We start from the raw sequence: 24,379 nt of genomic DNA, 5'->3' as shown, positions 1-24,379 counted from the left end.
GCATGAAAACTGTCTGGGTGATTTTGGGCCAATCAGCAGATGAAATCCTGCCTCAGGCCATAAAGCCAGTTGGGTAACTCACCAGGAGGCTGTGAGTTCCAGTCCTGCCTTAGCCATGAAAGCCAGCTGGATGACTTTAAGTCAGTCCTTCTCTCTGTCTAAGCCCATTCCACCTCACAGGGTTGTTGTTGCGGGAAAAAGAAATGTGTGTTGGATACATTTGCCATCTTGAGTTGTTCGTAAAAATTATAAAGGCGAGATATAAATAAAAAAAAATTAAAAATTCACTTCTGCAACATCTAAACATGGAGCCATAAGGTTGAGCTGCGAAAAATAAATAAATAAATAAAAAATCAAGCTGTAAAATTAACTCCAGGAAGTTTTGCCAGGAAGGAAGTTGGCAGGCCAGACTTTTGTAAAACAGGAATTGTAAAACAAAGTAAGTACAGACCTAAGATCTGAACAGTTTCGTTTTGCTTTCTCATATCCAAAGTTCCTTTTTTTTTTTGCTATTAATTTGGAAGCCAGGCACCACAGCACATACCTGATTACTCTCAATTAAAATGTAAAGGTATGTAAATTTAAATTTTAAAACCTAGCATTGCGCTGAATTTACTTTCAGTTTAAAAAAAATTAAAATTAAAATTAAACTCAACATCAGTTTAAAAATCTAGCATTAAAAATGAATTTAATTAAAATTTAACATTTAAATATTTTTCATTAATGACCATGTGATTTCACTTAATGACCGTGGTGATTTGCTTAAGCATCTTGGCCAAAAAAGTTTGTAAAATTGAGCATGACTACCTCGCTTAGTAAAACTACCTCGCTTAGCAACTGAAATTCTGGTCCCAAATAAGTAAGACTTCCTGTATACTTAGAGATCATTTAGTCCAAGCCCAGGCTGCAGTCACCCAAATTCAAATTTTTCTTCTGGGTTTACACAGCACGTTCAAACGCCAAATGAGAAATTTCCCTCCAGAGGCCAGTTTTTTTTCTACAGGTATTTGCAAAAACAGCAGCTTGGAAGCTCAAAATCCCTTCAGTTTCTTGAGAAATTCAGCTTTTCAAATCCAGAAAGTTTCTAGCCCTCATGAGGTCTGAGAACACGCGCTGTGGCGAAGGGCGTCTCATGACGCCTGACAAATCACGTGGAAATTGAGCAATTGTTGAATTTCCTTCGTCTCTTTGTGGTTGTTGGACTGAAGGGGAAAAGATAAAGAGGGCTCTTGTTTGTTGTGATCACGGGTTCAAATTCAGAGAGAATGAGCTTTTTTCCCCTTCTGGGCAGAGCTGAGATGTCCAGGAGGACTGTCTAACAGGACAGGAAGCAACTCATTTCACAACCAAATTGCAAGAACTCCGTGTAAACTCAGCCCAGGAAAAGTCCTTCCCAATTCCCTTGGATAGTTTCTCCAGATCAGGGGGGGAAAATTATAAGGGAAAAAAAATCTGCTTTTCACATTGCAAAACAAAGCAATGCGGATGTCTTTCTCTTTCTTTCCTTCCTTCCTTTCTCAATCCTTTCTTTTTTCCTTTTTACTTTTTTTCATTCCTTTCTTTCCTTCCTTTCTTTCTCAATCCTTTTTTCCTTTTTACTTTTTTTCATTCTTTTCTTTCTTTCCTTTATTTCTCAATCCTTTCTTTCCTTTCTTTCCTTCCTTTCTTTCTCAATCCTTTCTTTTTTCCTTTTTACTTATTTTCATTCTTTTCTTTCTTTCCTTTATTTCTCAATCCTTTCTTTCCTTTCTTTCCTTCTTTCCTTCCTTTCTCAATCCTTTTTTCTTTTTTCTTTTTTTTCATTCTTTTCTTTCTTTCCTTTATTTCTCAATCCTTTCTTTCCTTTCTTTCTTTCTCAATCCTTTTTCTTTTTCTTCTTCTTCCTTTCCTTTTCTTCCTTTCCTTTTCTTCCTTCCTTTCTCAATCCTTTCTTTCTTTAAAATTATTTTAGTCATTATCCTGAGGACTAGAATCTTCATTTTTTAAATCAGGAGCCACATGTGAAGATCTTTCTTCTGCCCCATATTTAAAGCCTTCACCCCGGAAGAAAAGTTTTCTTTGTGAAAGTCAGCCCAATACAGTTTCCTAAACATCCCAAACTTCAGATGCTTTAGTGCAGGGGTCCCTTCGCCGTCCTTGGACCGGCACCGGGCCGCGGAACAAGCCTTACCGGGTCGCTGGTTCTGGGCGCCGCCATCTTTTGGTAAAAGCGCTTCGGTGAGCTTTTCCGTTAGAAAGCTCACCGGAAGCGCTTTTTCCAAAAAGATATTTTAGCGCCCGTGAGCTTTCCGAGGAAGCTCACCGAATCTTATTTTTAAAAAGATGGGGCGCACATGCGAAGAGCTTTTCGGTAGAAAGCCATTTCTGCCCGAAAAGCTCACCGAGCGTCCCCTTTGATGAAGAAAGACGTTACCGAAGCGCTTTTTCGATAAAAAGATGGCGGCGCCAGTTGACGCCGAGGTCGCGGCGCCCAGCTGATGCCGGAACATCCCAAAAGGTTGGGGATCCCTGCTTTAGTGAACCGGGTACAGAATTAAACCAGTTTTCTGGATTCACAGGTCGTTTTCTATGGGCATCTTTGAGACAGCCGTGTGTGTGTGTGTGAGAGAGAGAGGGAGGGAGGGAGGGAGGGAGGGAGAGAGACAGAGAGAGAGTGTGTGTTTTTAAGTGTTTTTGTAGGTAAGAAAGGACTCAGGAATATTTGCATGTTATTGATCAATTGGATGGACTAAATGGCCTTCCATCTAGTCCATCCAAAGGTTGTAAGTCGAGGACTAACTGGGCCTTGTGTGGTTTTGTTATAGAAATTTCAAGACACCAGCCAGTATGTGGTCGCCGAACTACGGGCGTTGGAGAACGAACAGAAGCAGATTGACGGGCGGGCAGCGGTGGTGGAGAAAGAGCTGCGGGCTCTGATGCAAACAGGTAGGACAAAAAGCAGCAGCAGCAGCTGGCAAATGTTCCCAGGTGTGCCCCTGGCTGTTCTGAGGCCCGTCCAGCAGCCGGATCAGAGGAGGGGGAGGCATGGGAGTCGGGATCGGCATCAAGACAACCTGAGAGCTCTGAGGGGGAAGAGAGAGAGAGGAGCCTGGAGCCGTCAGCCCCAGGTCTGGAGGTGGCTGGTGAGGAAGAGGAGGAACAGCTGCGTCCAGTGCCCGACACTTGGATGCGCAGAAGGCAGAGGAGAGGAGAGCAGTGGAAATCTATGGGCCGGTCCTTGGGACGGAAATCCCACCGCTGCTAGCGAAGCCCCACCGTAGCTCTGGGGATAAAAGGCAGGGGGCGGAGATGAATAGGGGTGGCAGACAACTATTCATCTCCCTGCCGGACGGACTTGTCAGCCTGCGGTGAAAGAAATATTTTGCCGCTCCTAATAAAGGAATCCTTGCTTGAATTACAGAGGGTTTGTTGTGTTTGGGGAGCTGGGTCAGAACACTGGCTGATCCTTGGGTGCCATCCCGAAACAGCTGGAGCACCAATTTGGACACTGCCATCAGCATTGACAAGTTTACTATCAGTCAATTGCAAAAGGGCAAATTGACTCGGAACAGCTTACAGCCGGGGTTCCCACAAAACGTGGGAAGCAGAGGAAACTAGTGGTAGTCCCCGGCTTATGACCACAGTTGAGCCCAGAGTTTATGTGGCTGAGGGAGACATTTCTTAAGGGAGCATCGTCCCAGTTTTACGACCTCTCTCACCACGTTCGTTAAGTGAATCCCTGCCGTTCTTAAATTAGTCACACAGTCGTGAAGTGAATTTGGCTTCCCCATGGACGTTGCTGGTAAGAAGTTTGCAAAGTGGGGAACACGCTACCCCAGGATGCCGCGATCGTCATAAATGCGAGTCAGTTGTCAAAGCATCCAAATATAAATCAGGTGACCCATGGAGAGGCTGCAACGGTCATAAGTGTGGAAAACGGTCCTAAGTCTCTTTTCCCAGGACTGTTGTGACTTTGAACGGTCACTAAACGAACTGTTGTTAAGTTGAGGACCAGCTGTAATTTGTGGGAGTGAAACCCTGGGAGTTTGTCCACTTTATGATGTCAGAAAAGAACAATGCGAATATATTTCTGGGGTCATTTTGGGATTCCGCTGCCATCTACTGTCTGATTGTGGGACTGCCCAAAATTCAACCTTCGGGCGTTCACTTTAAAATACTCTCAATTTGGGGGGAAATAATTTGGGAGATTTTAGCAGTCCAGGATAGGCAGCCCAGGATGGTCACTTCTTCATAATTCAAAGTTTAAGGAATTATAAAGTATAATTAGAGAGGGATAATTGAAAAAAGTTAAGCAGGAATTTGATATGTTCCTATTGGTTTGGCCGTACATAATGGTTCTAGTTTGTGACCCTCCTGGGAAAATTAATTGCCCACTCACTTAGCAACATATATTTTTGGACTCAATTGTGGTCGTAAGCTGAGGAGTATCTCCAATGATCTCTTCTGTAGGAGTTGAAACTTAGATGCTAAGAAGTTCAGGCAGACAGATGGGGTTGTTCTGTCCTAGGCCTTACCAAAAAACACTCAGTCAATTCGGAGTCCTGGCAAAACCCTTTTTATTTTACAATAACGTGAATTATTTCATTCACAGTCAGCCAACAGCTTGGCAAACAGTCTCGGGAAGGTAGGCTAATTATCTCAGACCTTTATCAATCCTGGAACGCTTCCTGGTAAATAGTTCCACACTCATTGTTGGCAAGGAAGGCTGGGTTTACAAACAAATCTCCAGGAGGCTGGAACAAGCAAAACGACCGACCGGGTTGTTTCCTGCAAAAACCCACTCCCCTTTTGCTCCTCTTTTAATCCTGATGGGAGGAGCCATTCATCATCATCTTTTACTCCCATATGGACTCTGAGTTCTTAATTGCTCCTTTTTTTTATTTTTAACAACAAACATAAACAAACACAAACATAAAACAACAAATAACACCTTCGTTCAATTGTACAGCGTGTCGGTTGGTACATGTCTCTTGTGCACAATATCAACAGTCCTTCCCTCTTAAGTTAAATTAAAATTCATATTATATAGATCACCTATTCATATCATGTTAGATTATTATCAAATCATCGTTAGACTTTAATTGCAAATGCACATCATCCTTTTCGAGCAAATCTCAACTTTTACTAGTTCATGTTATAATTCCTTCCCTAATATACAGTACAATTATAACATATCATTTCATTGTATTTTATTTACTTATTGTCTTATATTTATATTATAATGTATTTCATTTCTCTGTTTTCCTACTGATAAAATCAATCCCATATTTTGCAATATTTATTGCTCCCTTCTTTTAGCAGTTCTGTGCATGCACAGTTTGGGAACCGGTTCCAACTGCTCCTCAGCCTCACTGCTATCTGAGCCTGAAGGCAGCTGACGACTGCCAGACTGCCTTGGGCCCATCTCTGCCTCCGATGCAGAGCCCTTGTCTGAGCCCTCTTCAGCCTCCAGGCCCGGCCCAGGTTCCTCCCCAACCTCCTCACTACTATCCGACTCTGCTGCCGGCTCCGCCAGCCGCCAGAGGGCCACAACAGGGGTCAGGCACTAGAAGCCAAAGGGCACCCATCAATCTTTCCTTGTTTTCCTTTCCTTTTAGGCGCAAATAAGTTGAAGGAGGAAGAACTGATCCAGGAATGGTTCACCCTGGTCAATAAGAAGAATGCCCTGATCCGAAGACAGGACCAGCTGCAGCTGTTGTGAGTAGGAGACAGAACAAGCAGCGTCCAATTACACTTACATATAGTATACAGGGAGTTCTTGGAGTGGTGCAGTGGCCTAGAGGTGACGCTCTCGCCTCATCATCAGGAGGCTGTGAGTTCGATCCGAGGTAGAGGCAGATATTTTTCTCTCTGGGCACAATGAGAATATCTGTGCCAAACAAAACTCTGCATTGGCAACAGGAAAGGCTTCCGGCCAGTAAAACACTCTGCTAGCTCCATTCAGTTGCCCAGATTTCCACCCTGTAAGGCAGGGGTCCCCAATCACCGGTCCGCGGACCGGTACCGGTCCGCGGAACAACTCCTACCGGGCCGCTGGCTTGCTAGGCGCCGCCATCTTTTTTTCATGAAAAAGTGCTTCCGGTGAGCTTTTCCGGGTAGAAAGCTCACCGGAAGCCCTTTTTCATCAAAAAAAGATGGCGGCGCCCAGCTGATGCCGGTACCGGGCCGCGGCATCAAAAAGGTTGGGGATCACTGCTGTAAGGGATTACGGGGTTTTTAAAAGAGATTATACAGGTAATCCTTGACTTACAACAGTTGATTTAGTGATTGCTCAAAGTTACAACGGCACTGAAAAAAGTGATTAACGACCATGTTTCACACTTAACAACCGCTGCGGCATCCCGATGGTCACCTGATCAAAATTCAAATGCTTGACAATTGACTCGTATTTATGATAGTTGCAGCATCCGGGGTCACGTGGTCCCCTTTCAGACCTTCTCCCAAGCAGAATCCATGGGTCAAACCCAATTCGCTTAACAACCGTGCGACTAACGGAACAGCCGCAGTGATCCGCTTAACAATCATGATAAGAAAAGGCATAACGTAGAGGCAAAACTCGCTGAACAAACATTTCATGTAGGCCACAGAAATGTTGGGCTCAATCATGGGGACCGGAATTTCTGCCATAAGTCAGTGCCTTCGTAAAATGATCACCCACATGCCTGGATCCAGTTTGTGAGCATTTGTATCATTGTCATCCAGTAAACCATTAAGTCATTAAATGAATCACACAGTCATTAAGTGAATCACAGGGTTGTTGAGTGAATCCAGATTCCCCAGTTAACATTACAGATCACAATTGCGTGATTGACTGCAAGGCCCTTTTTCAATGCCGGCCAAGCACCCAAATTGCAATCAAGTGAACAACCACGGGGTGGTGGTGATGCAGTGGAACAGTTGTAAATCATGTTTTTCCAAGTCCATCATAACTGAAAATAAACTTTGAGCTGTTATGAAAGGAACGGTCGTAAGTCAAGGACTTAAATCTACAAGGGCCTAAGTCCAGGGCAGTGGCCTCGAGGTGGTGCTCTCACCTCACAATCAGGAGGCTGTGAGTTCAATCCTAGGTAGAGGCGAATATTTGGAATAGACTCTCCTGCTCGAGTGGGAGGGGGGTTGGACTAGATGCCCTCCAAGGTCCCTTCCAACTCTGTTGTCCTATGTTCTAATGTGCCTAGTTGCCGCTAAGATTAAAACCTGTTCTGACCAAGGTTTCCGAGACCGTAATTATGCACACACTTAGTTAAAACAACTCTTGTTTTATTTCAACACTGGGAATTATTTTCATTCCCAGCTGGTAATGAGTCCCAAACAGTTCCTCGAGATAACCACCCACCTTTCTCTCCTTTGAATTGCTGTCAACAACTAAAGTGGCAAATGAACTATAAAAAACCAACGTACAAAGTCCACACAGAGCTTCAAGGATTAATCCGAATAGAGTGAATGACCTTGCTTCCTGCAAAGGTTTCTTCACCTTTGCCTATCCTTTAGACCTTATGGGAGAGGCAATTACCTCCCAGACTTACTTCCGAGTCGCCCCTTTTGTCTCAGCTGCTCTTGCCTTCTGGCAGCTCTGTGCATGCACGCACTGGGAACAGGCTCCCACTGTTCCTCTACCTCGCTGCTGCCAGACTCCAGAGGCTCCGGAGACAGCACCCCACTCCCAGATGGTCCTGGTCCCATCTCTGCATCGGACGCAGGACCCTCGTCCGAGTCCTCCCCAGACTGGCCCCTATTCTTCCCCACCGTCCGATTCCACTGCCATCTGCACAGGCTGCCAGCGAACCACAGCAAAACCAAAGATATTGCATCGCCTCTCTTGTTTCCCTCCCCTGGTTTGGTGTGTGTGTGTGTGTGTGTGTGTGTGTGTGTGTATCTTTAAATGGGACCCCCCTGTTTTTTTTCCAATCCTTGAAGCCTCCCCCAAGTGCATCGCACCCTGATTTTTGTGAATCCTCCTGGAATTGGGCCTGAGTGTCACGGGCTTATGTTTTTCCAGGATAGAAGAGCAAGACCTGGAGCGGCGGTTTGAGCTCCTGAGCCGTGAACTTCGTGCCATGATGGCCATTGAAGGTGAGGCCTGGCGTCTCAGCCAGATGGGCAACCCCTTCTCCCTCCCTCAAGTGAGACTAGGGTTCATTGTAGCTACCTGGAACAAAAAAGCACAAGGATTGGCATTCGGGTGTCCGGAGGGCCTACCTTACAGGGGTGTTGTAGTAATTCAGGTCAAGAAGGTGGATGGTGGCGATAAAAAAACCCCCACAGATCCTGCCAGCTGCTTCACGTATTGGTTCACGAGGGTAGCGATCTACGACGGGGCCTTTTGGGTGGTAGCCCCCACGTTGCTTAAAACCAGAATGTCAACTCATAAAACATTCCTGTGCCTTTTTTAGGAGTTGCCAGAAAAAAAAAGGGGGTGGGGAGGAAGGAAATCTGGAAGAGCAGTGCAGCAGTTTGGAAGCAAAAGTACATTCCAACTCTTTATCTTTAAAAGATTGTAACTAAACTACCAGAGCTTACAATCGCCAGTGGAACAGCCTGCCACCAGAAGTTGTGGGCGCTCCATTACTGGAGGTTTTTAAGAAGAGACCGGACAGTCACATGTCTGAGATTGTATAAGTTCTTCTTCTTGAGCAGGGGGCTGGACTAGAAGACCTCTGGGGTCCCTTCTAGGCTCTGTTCCGAATTGAAAACAATGGAGTCACTTGGCTTGTTTGTATATTTGCTTTTCTCCCTGACTCAGCTGGGAAAGCCGGAAATTCTTTTTTTTAAATGCACCACTTTGATTGAAAGCCTGTTTTTTCTACTCTGCAGACTTGCTCAAAACAGAAGCCCATCAGCAACGGGAGCAGCTCCTTCTGGAAGAACTGGTCTCACTGGTGAATCAGAGGGATGAATTAGTCAGAGATCTAGATATCAAAGAGCGTATGTAAGTTGGCATAAGTGTTCCTTTTTCTTTTGTCTTCCTTCCTACGCTCTTCCTTTCTTTCCTTTCTTCCTTCTTTCTCTCTGTTTCCTTCTTTGTATGTCCTTCCTTCCTTTCCTCATTTCCTTCTTTGTCTCTCGCCTTTCTCTACCCTTCCTTTCTTCCTGCCTCTCTCCTTTCTTTTTTTCCCTTTTCTTTCTCCTTTCTTCCTTTCTCCTTTTTCCTCTTTCCTTATCCTTCCTTCCTTCCTTCTTTTTTCGTTCCTTCCTTCTCCTTTCTTTACTTTTCCTTCCTTCTTTCCCCTCCTCTTCCCTTCTTTTTCTTTTCCTTCCTCCCTCCCTCCTTTCTTTCTTTTCTTTCTTTCTTTTTTCTTTTCTTCTCTCTCTCTCTCTCTCTCTCTCTCTCTCTCTCTCTCTTTCTTTCTTTCTCTTCTTTTCTTTTCTTTTCTTTTTCTTTCTTTCCCCAGCCCAAATATTCTAGCCACAAGGGTACAACCTAGGTGTATGGGAGGGGGATGTCTTCCTTTTTAACCCCTCAACATTCTGTCATTGGCCTCCCAAAAGTCTTCTTCCAATTTGTAGTTCTTTTTTTTAAAGAGAATGGATTTTGAAACTCCTGGGGAATTGGCATTTAATCTCATTTTAATTACCTTGAAATCAAAATAGAATGAAATACAAGTTTGGGCCTCTTTGCCAAACGCCTCCCATCCCACAAAAAGGTTGTTCCTTCCTATTGCCGGTCCTTAGCTGCAGAATAGCGATGAAGGCTTTAATGTACTTAACAGAATAACAGAGTTGGGAGGGAGCTTGGGGGGGTCATCTAGTCCAACCTCCTGCTCAAGCAGACGGTGAATTCTAGTCCTGCCTTAGGCAAGGAAGCCAGCTGAGTGACTTTGGGCCAATCACCAGGAGACAGTGAGTTCTAGTCCTGCCTTAGGCAGAAAAGCCAGCTGAATAAATTTGGGCCAATCACTCGTTCTCTCCTTAGCCTAGCAGTCCAATCACCAAGGGTTGTTGTTGTGCTTGGGCCAAGGAATAGATTAGGAGAAAGGACTAATAATTTCATCACTCTCATCCCCGCAGGTTGTTTTTAAGAAAGGACTTAGATCTCGCCTCCTCGAGTTGTTTATATAAATAATACAGGCGTGATATAAATACCTGAACAAATTAAAATAAAAACCTAACAAAGAAATAAAAATAAGGGAGAGGCCTAACAGCGCTTTCCTTTTCCCTCACCTTTTCCTCCCGTCTCCCTTCCTGTCGCACCCCGAAATCTCTCAGAGCTTTGGAAGAAGACGCCAGGCTGGAGCGGGGCTTACAGCAGCGACGTCACAAGATGAGTCGGCGGGAGAAGTGCCGCGTCAGCTGAGAAGCGCTCCTGCGACACCCCTGCAGTGTGGGGGGAAGCCCAGCCCCAACGGGTTCCCGAACCGCCAACCGATCTGTTGCCTTCCCAATGTTGCTCCGGCTTGCTGTGCTCTTATTCATGTCCAGGAGAAAGGCTCTCCCCCCTCCTCAAAAGTGGGATAAATTAAGAGGCACTTATGCCCCTCAAAAAAATGGGGGGCATAAATTTGAGGTGCCCTTTGATTTCTTTTTTTTTTTTTTAAACCCACCCCCAAAAAACAATTTTCGATAGGGATTTTTCTCTTGATCCGAGGGGGGAGAGATTTGCAACGATCTGTTTTAGAAACTATTTATTGGTTTGCGTGTGTGTGCTCGCGTGTGCGCCAGCCTTCCTGTGCATGCCAGGCGGTGCTGAGTTCGAGAATGGCTCCTTCCTCCCATTTGGATGTTCAAGCTTTTGCCAGAAGCCGCCTTTTACTTTTTGAATGTTTCCTGTTTATTATTTTTTGTTTTGTTTTTTTGTTTGTTAAAAAAAAAAAAAACAATCCACACTTGATGGTACCAAAGCCACCGAGTGCCTTGAATTCTCCTAGTGCCAAATCGGGATGACGGGCAAAGCTTTCATGCCCAGCTCTCTTCCTAACGTTGGGGCTCCTGAGTATTTGCACTAAATTTGTACTGGACTTCAGAATAAATGTTTTGAAAATACGAACAGCGGGTGAGTGATGCCAAGGGCCCAGAAGGAGGGGTGGATTCATTCCCAGCCATGGATTCAATCATATGTCAGGCTAAGTCAACTTCTCCCATTTCAATCGACAAGAAGGGACTTCTGAAATCCAGGTGTTTCAAAAGGAATCCTTTATTGAGATGAGACAATTCAAGGAGGGGTTCAAAAGCAGCGTCTAACGCAGGGGTGTCCAACCTTTCACCTTCCCTGGGCCACATTAGAAGATGAAAATTTGGTTTGGGCCGCACATAATTAAATTAAATTAATTAAATTAAATTAAATTAAATTAAATTAAATTAAATTAAATTAAATTAAATTAAATTAAATAATTAAATTAAATTAAATTAAATTAAATTAAATTAAATTAATTAAATTAAATAATTAAATTAATTAAATTAAATTAAATATTAAATTAAATTAAATAATTAAATAAAATAAAATAATTAAATAAAATAAAATAATTAAATAATTAAATTAAATTAAATTAAATTAATTTAATTAAATTTAATTAAATTAATTAAATAAAATAAATTAAATTAAATTATTAAATTAAATTAAATTAAATTAATAAGATAATAAAATAAAATAAAATAAAATTATTATTTATTATTTATTCAAAATTATTTATTTTTTATTTTATAATTTTCTGGCCAAATTTTGCGGGGGGGGGAGGGGGAAGAAAGCTCACCCGCCTCACGCCTACCTCTCCTGCAAATGCAGCGGCGGTGGCAGCGGTGGCGGGGGCAGAAGCAGCGGTGGCGGGGGCAGAAGCAGCAGCGGTGGCGGTGGCGGCAATAGCAGGAGGTGGCGGGGTGGGACTTTTGGGCTGCGGCTGCCCGCCTTTTCTGTTGCTCGCCTCGCCCGCCTCGCGCCTACCTCTCCTGCAAATGCAGCAGCGGTGGCGGTGGCGGAAGCAGCGGCGGCGGGGGGGCAGAAGCAGCGGCGGCGGGGGCAGAAGCAGCAGCGGTGGTGGCGGCGGCGGCAACATGAGGTGGCGGGGCGGGACTTTTGGGCTGCTGCGCTGCCCGCCTTTTCTGTTGCTCGCCGCCCCCGCCTCGCGCCTCTCCTACCTCTCCTCCTCCTCGCTGGATCTTTCATGAAGGTTGGGGTGGGCATTGGGCCGCATTACGAGGCGACCTGGGCCGCATGCGGGCCGCGGGTTGGACAAGCCTGGTCTAACGTCTCCCAGGCAGGCAGTGATAGATAAGGGAGTTTAGGACCCCTCCCCTTCTCTTGATGTGTATTTTGTAAAACAAAGAATCAACATGTTAAATCCCCCTCTCCTCTTCTGAGAACGATCTTCTGAAGGGTTTCGCAGGAAACATCTCCCGGCTGGAATTTTTATGGTCCTTTCTCTTTTGCTGTCTCTTCCAGAGGCGACAGGTTTCCAGGGCATCTGGTTTCAGTCTCTCAGTTGTATATCAAGTGTAGGTTATACAAATTCAATATAAGATTTAATATATTCAAGTTATATCCAAAAAGGATTTCTTTTACCAACTTCCTTCCCCCTTTCTTCTTCCATCGAAGAATGGCAGATACACGGATCTGACATCCTAATTGTACAGGTGGTCTCTTTCCCCGAAAATACAACCTACCCTGAAAGTAAGTCCTAGCTTGATTTTTTTTTAACACGTGCGCCCAATATAAGCCCTACCCCCCAAAATAAGCCCTAATTAAGATCCTGCCCACTCCAGAGTAGACAGGTAAAAATTAAGCTAGGGTGGAGGTGGGAGGGTGAAGCTGCCCTACTACTTATCTTTGTAGCCAGGCCTCGCACACCTCAACACCTGCCTTGCCGGCCCATTTCTTCTACAGCCACCAAAGCTGGCTAAGGCTTTCCTGAAGGCCTCTGCAGCTGAGAACAAAGCTCTGGATCGATCTATATATATATGATATATATATGAATGACCAGGTCTTATTTTCGGGCAAACACGGTAATCCTTGGGTTACAACTATTCAATTAACCGTTCAAAGTTACAATGGGACTGGAAAAAAACCTACAGGTAAAAAAAAACCTCGAAGTGACGACCACAATCAAGCACAATATTTCTGTGGCTAAGCGAAACATTTGTTACGTTGAATTTTGCCCCATTTTACCACCTGTCTTGCCACAGTTGTTAAGTGAGTCATTGCTGTTGTTAAGTTAGTAACCCGGTTGCTAAGTGGATCCGCCTTCTTTGCTTGTTGGAATGTGCTGGACTTGCAACAGTTCATTTAGTGACCGTTTAAAGTTACAACAAAAGTGACTCAGGACCGTTTTTCACACGTACGACCGTTCCAGCATCCCCATGGTCACGTGATCAAAATTCAGATGCTTGGCAACTGACTCGTATTTACGACGGTCGTTGTGTCCCAGAGTCAATGGAATCCCCTTTTGAGAAGCCAAGTCAATGGGGAAACCAGATTCATTTAACAACCATGTTATATAAACTTAACTGCAATGATTCACTTAAGCGCTGTGGCAAGAGAGGTTGTAAAATAGGAATAAAACTCACTTAACAAATGTTTCACTTAGGGACAAAAATGTTGTGGCTCAATTGTGGTCGTAAGTCGAGGATTACCTGAATTGGAGAGGTTGGGGAATGCAGTGAATGTGCGGTGAGAGGAACACATTTAAGGGGCATCCTTTTCAGTTTTTGGGGAGCAGGGTCCGAGATTGGAGGTCAATGCAAGTTGATCTCTGGTCACGATCCCCACACGGTCCTCCTCCTCCAGCCTCAGTCTGCGGGACGGAGCAAAGAAACGGACCAGAGCACGGATTTCTTGTAGCTGGTAAATTGTTTCCAGGGTCACAAGCATGGCTAGCAAACCGGTAAGTAGGTAGCCTATAGAAAGGGGGAAACAGGAAGATAAAAGTGACTTTGAAATTACCTGACAGTGAGAACAATTGACCAGTGGAACAACTTGCCACGAAAAGTTGTGGGTTCCATCACTGGAGGCTTTCAAGAAGAGTTGAAGTGCTCAAAGTTGCCAAGGTTGGACACTCGTGTAAGATCTTGTGCTCAAGCAGGGGGTTGGACTAGAAGACCTCCCAAGATCCCCAGGATCCTATGATTCTGAATCATAGATACTATAAACAGCAGATGGATGGATGGATGATAGATGGATACAGATAGATATTGGTAGATAGGTAGATAGATGGATACATAGAGATAGATGATAGATGGGTAGAGATATGGGTAGGGATAGTGTAGATAGATAGATAGATAGATAGATAGATGGATGGATAGGTAGGTGGATGGATGGATGGATGGATGGATAGATAGATAGATAGATAGATAGATAGATAGATAGATAGATAGATAGATAGATATTGATGGATAAATGGATACATAGAGATAGATGATACAGATAGAGATAGAGGATGGATAGATATAGAGAGATACTGTAGATAGACAGACAGATAGATAGATATTGACAGATATTGATAGACGGATACATAGATATTGTTTTGTGGGTAGATGGTACATAGAAATAGATACAGTGATAGAGGATGGATGGATACAGATATAGAGAGATACTGTAGATAGATAGATAGATGGATAGATAGATATTGATAGATGGATACATAGAGATAGATATTGGTAGGTGGGTAGATAGATGATAGATGGATACAGAGATAGATATGGATAGATGGATACATAGAGATAGATGACAGATACAGAGAGATAGAGGATGGATGGATACAGATATGGATAGAGGATAGAGGGATAGATACTGTAGATATATTGATGGATGGATGGATACATAGAGATAGGTGATAGATGGATAGAGATAGAGGATGGATGGATACAGATAGATACTGTAGATATATTGATTGATAGATGATAGATAGATAGAATAACTTTATTGTCGCTTTGAATGACAATAAAGATAGAAGGAAGACAGACTTTAAGATACAAGGAAGACAGACAGACCAGCAGAAAGAGATTGATAAACAGAACAACTTGCTTCCCGGAGTTATGGTTGCTCCATCACTGTTGGTCAGAGGGTTGGACTAGAAGACCTCCAAGGTCCCTTCCAAACCTGTTATTCTATGATTCTAAGACATTTCCATGCAGGTTTTTTTTGGACCAGAGCATGGAAGTCATTTGGCTTGGCCTCTTTCCGAAAATCTTTTTCAGCTTACAGTCACATTTGTAATCCTGGCATTTCCTGGTGATTTGTTCAGATGCCAACCAGGAGTGACTCAGAATGTGTTTTTAATCTCCCAGTTGTAGTCTACAGCCCTTTGTATAGGGAGTCCTCGACTTAACGGCCATAAATTGAGTCCAGAATTTCCTTTGTGGAATGAAACATTTCAAGTTAGTTTTGTTCCATTTTACGACCTTTCTTGTCACTGTTGTTAAGTGAACTGCTGCCGTTGTTCATTTAGTATTACGGTTTTAAGTGAATCTGGCTTCCCCAATGTTGGCTTGTCTGAAGGCTGCAAAAGGGGATCACATGACCCCAGGACACTGCAACCGTCATAAATATGAAGCATCTTCCGGAAGATTATAATAATTAATGGAATGGAATGGAATGGAATAGAATAGATATTGGAATGAAGGAATAGAATAGAATAGAATAGAATAGAATAGAATAGAATAGAATAGAATAGAATAGAATAATGGAATGAAGAATAGAACAGAACAGAACAGAATAGAAAAGAATACAGAATGGAATGGAACGGAATAGAATAGAATAGATATTGGAAGTAAGGAATAGAAATAAGAATAAGAATGAGAATAGAATAGAATAGAATTAGAAAAGGATTAGAATAGAATAGAATAGAATAGAATAGAATAGAATAGAATAGAATAGAATAGAATAGAATAGAATAGAATTATTTTATTGGCCAAGTGTGACTGGACACACAAGGAATTTGTCTTTGGTGCATAAGCTCTCAGTGTACATTTTTAAAAAAATGCTCATCAAGGATCATAAGATACAACAGTTAGTGATAGTCATAGGCTACTAATAAGCATCAGATCATACTAGGGAACAAATAAAACAAAACTATAAATTACTATTATTATAATCTTCTGGGAGATTAATTCTATATAATCCAATTAAGCGCAGCATATGTATGAATGTGTATATGTACACATTTGTGGATTCATGCACATACAAGACTAAAAATTGAGATGGGGAATTTATGTCCCAACCTCATTTTTTGCACCCCTAAAGGAAGACTCCCTATTCTATTTTCATTTTCTCTGGGAAAAAGAAACATGGAAAACATACGTTTAAACTGGGTTTAATCCAATTAAACAAATACACTCTTCCTTTATGTAACAAAACAAACTAAGAAATCCTTACCTGGATTCGCCCCAAAAATTAACCCTAAATGTAGCCTAACAAAACAGTTGCTGCTTGTTCACCTGTAACAGTTCTTGGTTTGCAACCATTTCATTTAGTGACTGGAGGCTGTCCTCGACTTATGAACACAATTGAGACCAAAATTGACATATTGCTAAAGGAGACATTTGTTAAGTGTGCGTTGCCCCATTTTACGATGTTCCTTGCCTCGTCATAAATGTGAGTCGGTTGATAAGTGTTTGAATTTTGATTACGTGATAGCATCCCCATAGTCACCTGATCAAAATTCAGGTGTTTGGCAACTGGGTCCTATTTACGACGGTCGCAGCATCCCAGGGGCCACGTGATTCCCCTTTTGCGACCGTCTGACCAGCCAAGTCAACGGGGAAGCCGGATTCACTTAACAACCATGTGACTAACTTAATGACTGCAGGGATTCGCTTAACGATGACGGCCCGAAAGGTCATAAAATGGGGCACAACTCACTTAACAATTGTTTTTGTTGAGTAACAGGGATTTTTTAAGTTCAAATGTGGCTGTTTACCTGTAAAGATGCAGGTTGTGGGAGTATTGGGGTCTTAGCAGTTGTTCCCTCATAAGCTGTCTATTTTGCAGGGAGGCTCTGGATTTTGTGGTGCCCTTTGCCGGGAAGGTTGCAGGAACCGGGCCTGGCTAGTCTAGGGAAGAGAAGGACCAGGGGAGACAGGATAGCAGCCTTCCAGTATTTGAGGGGCTGCCACAGAGAAGAGGAAGGAGGTCAAGCTATTTTCTAAAGCACCTGAAGGAGTAGGAAGAAGGAAGAATGGGTGGAAACTGATCAAGGAGAGATTCAACCTAGAAATAAAGAGGAATTTTCTGACAGCGAGAGCAATCAACCAAAAGGGACAGAATTTGCCTTCGGAAGTTGTGGGAGCTTCATCCCTGGAAGGTTTCAAGAAGAGACTGGACTGCCACCTGTCAGAATGGTGTAGGGTCTCCTGCCTGGGCTGGGGGTTGGACTAGATGACCTCCCAGGTCCCTTCCAACTCTGTACACCTAATCTAATCTGAAATAAACAGTACCACAATCAAGGAACTGCCAACTCAAACAAACAAGTGAATAGCCTAATGAAGGAACCACCAGAAATATTCCCACCAACACTGACAGGACAAGCCACAAGTATACAAAACGAGAGCAAACCCCACTCCCCTTCTAGCACTGATGATGTTACCTAGTTGGGTAATGAAACACCTGCAAGTTCAGGGACCATCAACGACCCCACAGAACGTTGCTTTTCATCCAAGAAATTCTCCCAACAATGCTAAACGTAATTTGTCTCATCTTAGCAAATCCTCCTTGATTTCGTTCCACGTCTAACATAATTATATGAAGAGAAGTGACTGGACTTTCCATCTGTCAGAAATGGTGTAGGGTCTCCTGCTTGCACTAGGTGTTGGACTAGATGACCTACGAGGTCCCTTCCAACTCTCTTCATCTGTTAAATGTCTCCATTCCCCTCTTCCTGTAATTCTGTTCTGCTTGGTGGTCCTCCAAGCCAAATGAACCAACAGCAAAGGGGAGGGAAACAAAAGTCATTTAAGGCAGTGGTCGCCAACCAGTGGGCTGGGAACCACTGATGGTCCGTGAGAAAATTTTGGTGGTCCACAGAGAAATATCACCTCCAAAACACCCCCCCCCCCAATAATTAATCCATGCTGTGCAGGAACACAAGGCTTGCATCGCTTGCATTGAGAACAACACGAGGTAGTGAGGGGAGGGGGGAAAGGGCGGAGGGGGGGAACTTGCCCCACGCGTCCCATGCGCCTGGCCTGGCCACCAGGCTGCTTCTTTCAGCTTTTCTCCTTCTGCTTTTGGCTGCACGCAAGGAAAGCAGCAAAAGTCTTTCTTTCTCTCCCCCAAATTCCACCAGAAATGAGAATTTGGGACCCTGCAAGGCCTCCTGCTCCAAGAGGCTGCGCCAGCGCAACAAGTTTCACAAAGACTCATTTCTGGCAGAGTTTGGGGGAGCGAAAGAAAGACTTCTGCTGCTTCTGCTGCTTTCCTTGCATGAAGCCAAAAGTCAGTCAGTCTCTCTCTCTCTCTCTCTCTCTCTCTCTCTCTCTCTCTGTCCCCCAGAGAGAATGGAACTGAAGACAGTAAAGAACGATCGAGATTGGTAGGAAAACGGGGTGGGGAATTTTCCTGCAGACTTTTTTGGGGATTTCCCAGGGTCTCTGGTCTGTGGGATTTCAAATTATGAGTTTGGTGGTCCCTGAAGTCCAAAAAGTTGGCGACCCCAGATTTAAGGGACTCTTCTGACACCGATTCTTCGTGGCTGCCAACCCTCTCGTTTCACCTCCGATGACTTACACGTGATGCTCAGCTCGTAAAACCCGTGTAGCAAAGGTGGGGACATGATGCGCGGTGTGAAATCCCCCAGGCCGATGGTGCTGAGCGAGATGAAGCAGAAGTAAACGGACTCCAGGAAGGTCCAGTTGTCCTTGAAGATCCAAAAACAGACAGCTGGAATCAAGAGGAAGAGGGTCAGGGTGGCCAGCCCCAGCCCAATGGAGTGGCCTATGGCCACGTGTCCCCGTGGCAAGCCCCAACGGCTGTGAATGCATTGCACCGGCCGGTACGTTAGGATGGGCAACAGGTAGCGGAGTAAACCTCGGATGAAGAAAATGGTCACCGGGATGCCCACAAAGCAATAAAGGATGCTGATGATTTTGCCCCAGTCCGAGAGGGGAACAATGTTTCCGTAACCTAGAATCAAGAGCAACGGAGAGGATTAAAAGTTTGGAGGCTAACAAACGCTTGGGGTTGGACTGGATGACCTACAAGGTCCCTTCCAACCCTGTTCATCTGTTAAATCTACAATGAACGATTGTGGGAACTAGATAGGTCAACTTCAGGGGATTTCCACAAAGTTGGCAGCTTTTAAGACTTGAGGACTTCAAGCCGAGAATTGCTTGGCCGGCAATTTTGGGAGTTGAAATCCACGAGTCTTAAAAGTTAACACCCTAAAATAATGCTATGCTGGCTGGGGGATTCTGGGAGTTGAAGTCCACAAGTCTAAAAAGTTGCCACCTTTGGGAGAGTTCTGGTGTAGTTGAATGAAGAGAAAGGATTAGGGGGAAACGGGATAACTGTATTCCAAAACTTGAGGGGCTGTCAACAGAGAAGATAGAGTATAGGGTTTCCTGCCTGATCAGGGGGTTGGACTAGAAGACCTCTAAGGTCCCTTCCAACTATTCTATTCCTATTCTATTCTATCCCATCTCATCCTTTCTTTTCCTTTCCTTTTTCCCTTTTCCTTTAATTTCCTTTCATTCTATTCTATTCTATTCTATTCTATTCTATTCTTTTCTGTTCTGTTCTGTTCTATTCTATTCTCTTCCACTCTACCCTATTCTTCTATTCTATTCTACTCTACTCTACTATAATCTACTCTACTCTACTCTATTCCTTATTCTATTCTATTCCTTATTCTGTTCTATTCCATTCCATTCCATTCCATTCCAATCCAATCCAATCCTAACCTATCCTATCCTATCCTATCCTATCCTATCTTATCCTACTCTACTCTATTCCGATATAATCTATTCCATTCCATTGCACTCTACTCTATTCTTTATTCTGATATTCTATTCTATTCCATTCTATTCTATCCCATCCCACCCTCCTTTCCTTTCTGTTTTTTTTCCTTTTCCTTTCATTCTATTCTATTCTATTCTATTCTATTCTATTCTATTCTATTCTATTCTATTCTATATTCCGATATTCTATTATGTGCTATATTCTGATATTCCGATGTTCTGTTCTAGTTTATTCTATTCTCTATTCTATTCCATTCCATTCCTTTAACACCTGCAGCGATTCCCTTAACAAATATGGCAAGAAAAGTCATTAAACAGGCAAAACTCACTTTAATAAATGTCTCACTTTATTTTGGGCTCAATTGTGGTTCTAAGTCAAGGACCACCTGTGTTACAAGTGAACTTTTGTAAATATAAAAAGATCTCTCTTTTCCAGGAACTCTCTCTTTCCAGATAGGTGTGTAGGAGTGTCAAAAGGAGCAAATTATCCCCACCTGGAAAAAATCACCATGGAGTTGTGCTTAAGGCCTTGATGCAGTTTGATGTAATTTGGCGTGGCTAAATGCCAGAAATGTTACTTTGCTTCTCCCAAAAATAATAATAGAGGGACATGATGCCCAGCGGGCCTCGGTGACCTTCAACAGAATCTGGCTTCCCACTTCACTTGGTTGGGCTGAAATGCAACCACAATCGAGCCCAAAATGCTTGTTACTGAGCAAGACAGTTGATAAGTGAGTTACTCCCCGCTTTACGACCTTTCTTGCCACCGATGTTAAGTGAATCACTGCAGTTATCAATCTGGGCTGATGGGTTAACCTCTGTAGCGAGTCAACTAATTCCCTCTTGGGCAGGGGGTTGGACTAGATGACCTACAAGGTCACTTCCAACTCTGATTATCTGTTATTATCTGTTGGTTAATTTCTGGACTGACTTTCTGGAAAGTCCTCGACTTAACAATCCCAATGGAGCCCAAAATTTCTTTTGCTAAGCGAGACACTGAGTTCTGGACTCTCCTTCTGGAAGTCCTCGACGTACGACCACAATGAAGTCCAAAATTTCTGTCGCTAAACGAGACACTGAGTTCTGGGCTCTCTTTCTGTAAAGTCCTCAACGTATGACCCCAATGGAGCCCAAAATTTCTGTTGCTAAGCGAGACATTGAGTTCTGCCCCATTTTACAACCTTTCTTGCCAGAATTGTTAGTTGAATCCCCTGTAGATGTCAAGTTAAAACACGGTCGTTAAGTGAATCTGGCTTCCCCGTTGACTTTGTTTGTCAGAAGGTCGCAAAAGGGGGATCACATGGAAAACTGCAACTGTCATAAATGTGAGTCAGTTGCCAAGTGCTTGAATTTTGATCATGGGGATGCTGCATAACAGTCGTAAGTGTGAGGGCCGCTCCTAAGTCACTTTTTCCGGTGCCATTACAACTTCAAACGGTCATTAAATGAATGGCTGTTGGGTCAAGGACTAGCTGTATCTCAAGCTGGCATTTAATGCCAAGGGCCACATCAGAGAAAAAACATGGCATCTGACATCGGCCATCTTTAATGGAAATAATTCCAGGCAAGGACATCCGTTTGTTTGTTTTTTCATTTTGAACCTGTGCATTTCTCAATTTTGATGAGGGTTGCAAGAAACAGAATGCAGTTTATGCCTACTGCATAAGTAACTGCCTTAATGCAAAAATCTCTAGGATAGGATAGGATAGGATAAATATTGGAAGGAATAGAATAGAATAGAATAGAATAGAATAGAATAGAATAGAATAGAATAGAATAGAATAGAATTAATGGAAATGGAAATTAGAATAGAATAAAATAGAAATAATAATAGAATAGAATAGAATAGAAATAAGAATAGAATAGAATAAAATTAATAATAGAATAGAGTAGAATAGAATAGCATAGAATACAATGAATAGAATAGAGTAGAATAGAATAGAATTAATGGAAATGGAAATTAGAATAGAATAAAATAAAATAGAAATAATAATAGAATAGAGTATAATAGAATAGAAATAAAAATAGAATAGAATAAAATTAATAACAGAATAGAACAGCATAGAATACAATGAATAGAGTAGAATGTAATTAATGGAAATGGAAATTAGATAGAATAAAATAGAAATAATAATAGAATAAAATAGAAATAAGAATAGAATAGAATTAATAATAGAACAGAGTAGAATTAATGGAAATGCAAAAGAATAGAGTATAATAGAATAGAATTAGAATAGAATAAGAATTAGAATTAGAATAGAATAGAACAGAACCTGGAAGGGCCCTTGAAGGTCTTCTAGTCCAACCCCCTGCTCAACCAGGAGATCCTATACCATTTCAAACAAGTGGCTGATAAGTGGGATAAATGAGCAGCCTCCAGTCTTATGACCTTTTTCACATCGGTTGTTAAACATAAAATGAATCCAGTTTCCTCCATTGGTTTTGCTTGTCAAAAGCTGGCTGGGCAGGTTGTAAAGGGTGATCACATGAATCCAGGAATCTGAAACCAGTTTAAATACATGCCAGTTGCCCAGTGCCCAAATATTCATCATTTGTCCGTGAGGACACCTTCATAAATGCGAGGACCGATTGAAAGTCATTTTTTTCCAGTGCAAGTATAACTTTGCTAAACGGTGCTAAATTCCTGATTCTAACCCGGACACTCTCTGTAATTTGATTTTCCTGAAAATCAGAATGGAATATTTATTTTGACTCACCGAGTTGCCGCTTATCTGAAGCAGGAGACATGTGTGTTGCCGAGATACACAACAGTAACTTGTGTTGGCATCTTAATTTTTTTTTTTAATGCTTGTACATTTTATAACAATTATATTGTAAGGCAGCCAGCCAGAATTGCCTTGTTGTTTTGCAAGGAAACGAGACAAATGAAAGGGCTGCTTTGAAAATATTCCATTTTATCAGGGTTCTTGCCTTTTTCCAAAATTTGAAGTCCAGAACAAACGTGTCAGAAATATATACTTGAAGTGGGGAGGGGAGAATTAGATTCCTAACCTATTTTTTTCCCCAACAACCAAGTTTATTTTCATATGAAAATAAGAATTCAAATCAGATTATGATGATCGGAACATCTTATATCATGGGGATTAGACCCTTAAGCCTTGTTAATTCAGCAAGCTTTCAGAGTGAATTAAGAAGAGATTAATTTGTCTAAAGTAGCATGCTGGGGGGGGGGGGGGTTGGACTAGAAGACCTCCAAGGTCCCTTCCAGCTCTATTCTGATGAAAACCTATTCTCCAAGCCACAGGAAGGCAGGACAAGAAGCAAGGGATGGAAACTAATTAAGGAGAGAAGCAACTAGAACTAAAGAGAAATTTAGTAACAGCTAGAACAATTAACCAGTGGAACAGCTTGCCATCAGAAGTTGTGGGTGATCCAACATGGGAGGCTTTTAAAAAGAGATTGGATAGCTATTTGTCAGGAATTGTAGAGGCTCTCCTGCTTGAGCAAGGGGTTGGACTGGATGACCTCCAAGGTCCCTTCCAACTTGGTTATTACGTGTCCTGCACAGACCCAATTTGGGCTGGTTTCCCCCTCCCCATTAACAGAGTTGTAGGTAATCTAGTCCAAACACCCCTCCCCCTCCCAAGCAGGAGACCCTACACCATTTCTGACATATGGGAGTCCAGTCCCTTCTTGAAAGCCTCCAGTGATGGAGGGTTGGACTAGAAGACCTCAAAGGTCTCTGCAAAGTTTATTCTCCTCCAAAGTTATTCTCCCAGATGCTTGCCCTGTGCAGACCCAATTTGGGCTGCGGTTGGACTAGAAGACCTCCAAGGTCCCTTCCAAAAGTATTAATCATTCCCCCGGATAGCTGCCCTGAGCAGAACCAACTCAGGCTGGGGTTGGACTAGTAGACCTCCAAGGTCCCTTCGGACAGTGTTAGTCATTCTCCCGGATAGCTGCCCTGAGCAGTACCAACTCAGGCTGGGGTTGGACTAGTAGACCTCCAAGGTCCCTTCCAACTCGGTTAGTCTCCCGGATACCTGCCCTGCACAAACCCAACCTAGGGGGATCTTGAAGGATGCCCACGCTCGCCCCCTGCCCCATCCCTCCCTTTGCCCCCAAACTGAACCCGGCTGCGCTTAGAGGGCCGACGCGAGTCAGGCGCGTCGTGGGAAGGCGCCCTCTCACCTGTGGTGGTGAGGGCGCTGGTGACGAAGAAGAGCGCCGAGGTGAACTCCCAGGCGGGGTCCGCCGAGACGTTGCTCAGGGCGAAGTCGCCGTAGCCGCCGGCGGCCAAGAGGCGCCCCAACAGCCCGGCCAGCTGCTCTTCGGCCAGGCAGGGCCGGTGCTCGGCCAGCAGCGAGGCGCGGGCGGCTTGCAAGGCGGCCACCAAGGCGCGCTCGGCGGGCGCCTCCAGGACGGCGAAGACGGCGGCGCCCAGCAGCAAGAAGAGCCCGTAGGCGGCCAGCAGCAGCCCGAAGCGGCCCGGCCGCCGCAGCCCCGCCGACGGCTCCATGCAGGTGAGCTGAGCTGGCAG

The 24,379-nt window shown here is 43.6% G+C and overlaps 2 protein-coding genes across 9 annotated transcripts in view; one reads left to right on the top strand and one right to left on the bottom strand.

Annotated features, from left to right (window-relative positions):
- Positions 1 to 10,980, top strand: part of EHBP1L1 (EH domain binding protein 1 like 1) — a 39,328-nt gene extending 28,348 nt beyond the window's left edge. For all 8 annotated transcript variants that reach the window (XM_026685416.2, XM_026685419.2, XM_087943314.1 and 5 more), the window contains 5 exons: positions 2,805 to 2,925; positions 5,598 to 5,697; positions 8,000 to 8,073; positions 8,815 to 8,929; positions 10,207 to 10,980. In XM_026685416.2, the coding sequence (XP_026541201.2) occupies positions 2,805 to 2,925; positions 5,598 to 5,697; positions 8,000 to 8,073; positions 8,815 to 8,929; positions 10,207 to 10,294 (498 nt within the window). In that variant the 3' untranslated portion in view covers positions 10,295 to 10,980. The remainder of the gene's footprint in view (positions 1 to 2,804; positions 2,926 to 5,597; positions 5,698 to 7,999; positions 8,074 to 8,814; positions 8,930 to 10,206) is intronic.
- A 1,917-nt stretch (positions 10,981 to 12,897) lies between these two features.
- Positions 12,898 to 24,379, bottom strand: LOC113423854 (potassium channel subfamily K member 1-like). The gene is made up of 3 exons (XM_026685421.2): positions 24,031 to 24,379; positions 18,650 to 19,045; positions 12,898 to 13,824 (listed from the first exon to the last, which is right to left on the bottom strand). Exons 1-3 carry the CDS (start codon positions 24,356 to 24,358, stop codon positions 13,613 to 13,615), a joined length of 936 nt encoding a protein of 311 aa, XP_026541206.2. The 5' UTR covers positions 24,359 to 24,379; the 3' UTR covers positions 12,898 to 13,612.

This window comes from Notechis scutatus, chromosome 14 (assembly GCF_049901735.1).
Source record: "Notechis scutatus isolate UNSWTSFEM ecotype Mainland chromosome 14, rNotScu1.2, whole genome shotgun sequence".
NCBI classification, from domain to species: Eukaryota; Metazoa; Chordata; class Lepidosauria; order Squamata; family Elapidae; genus Notechis; species Notechis scutatus.
Note: the sequence above shows the minus strand (reverse complement) of the source record. Positions and strands in the feature narration are given on the sequence as shown.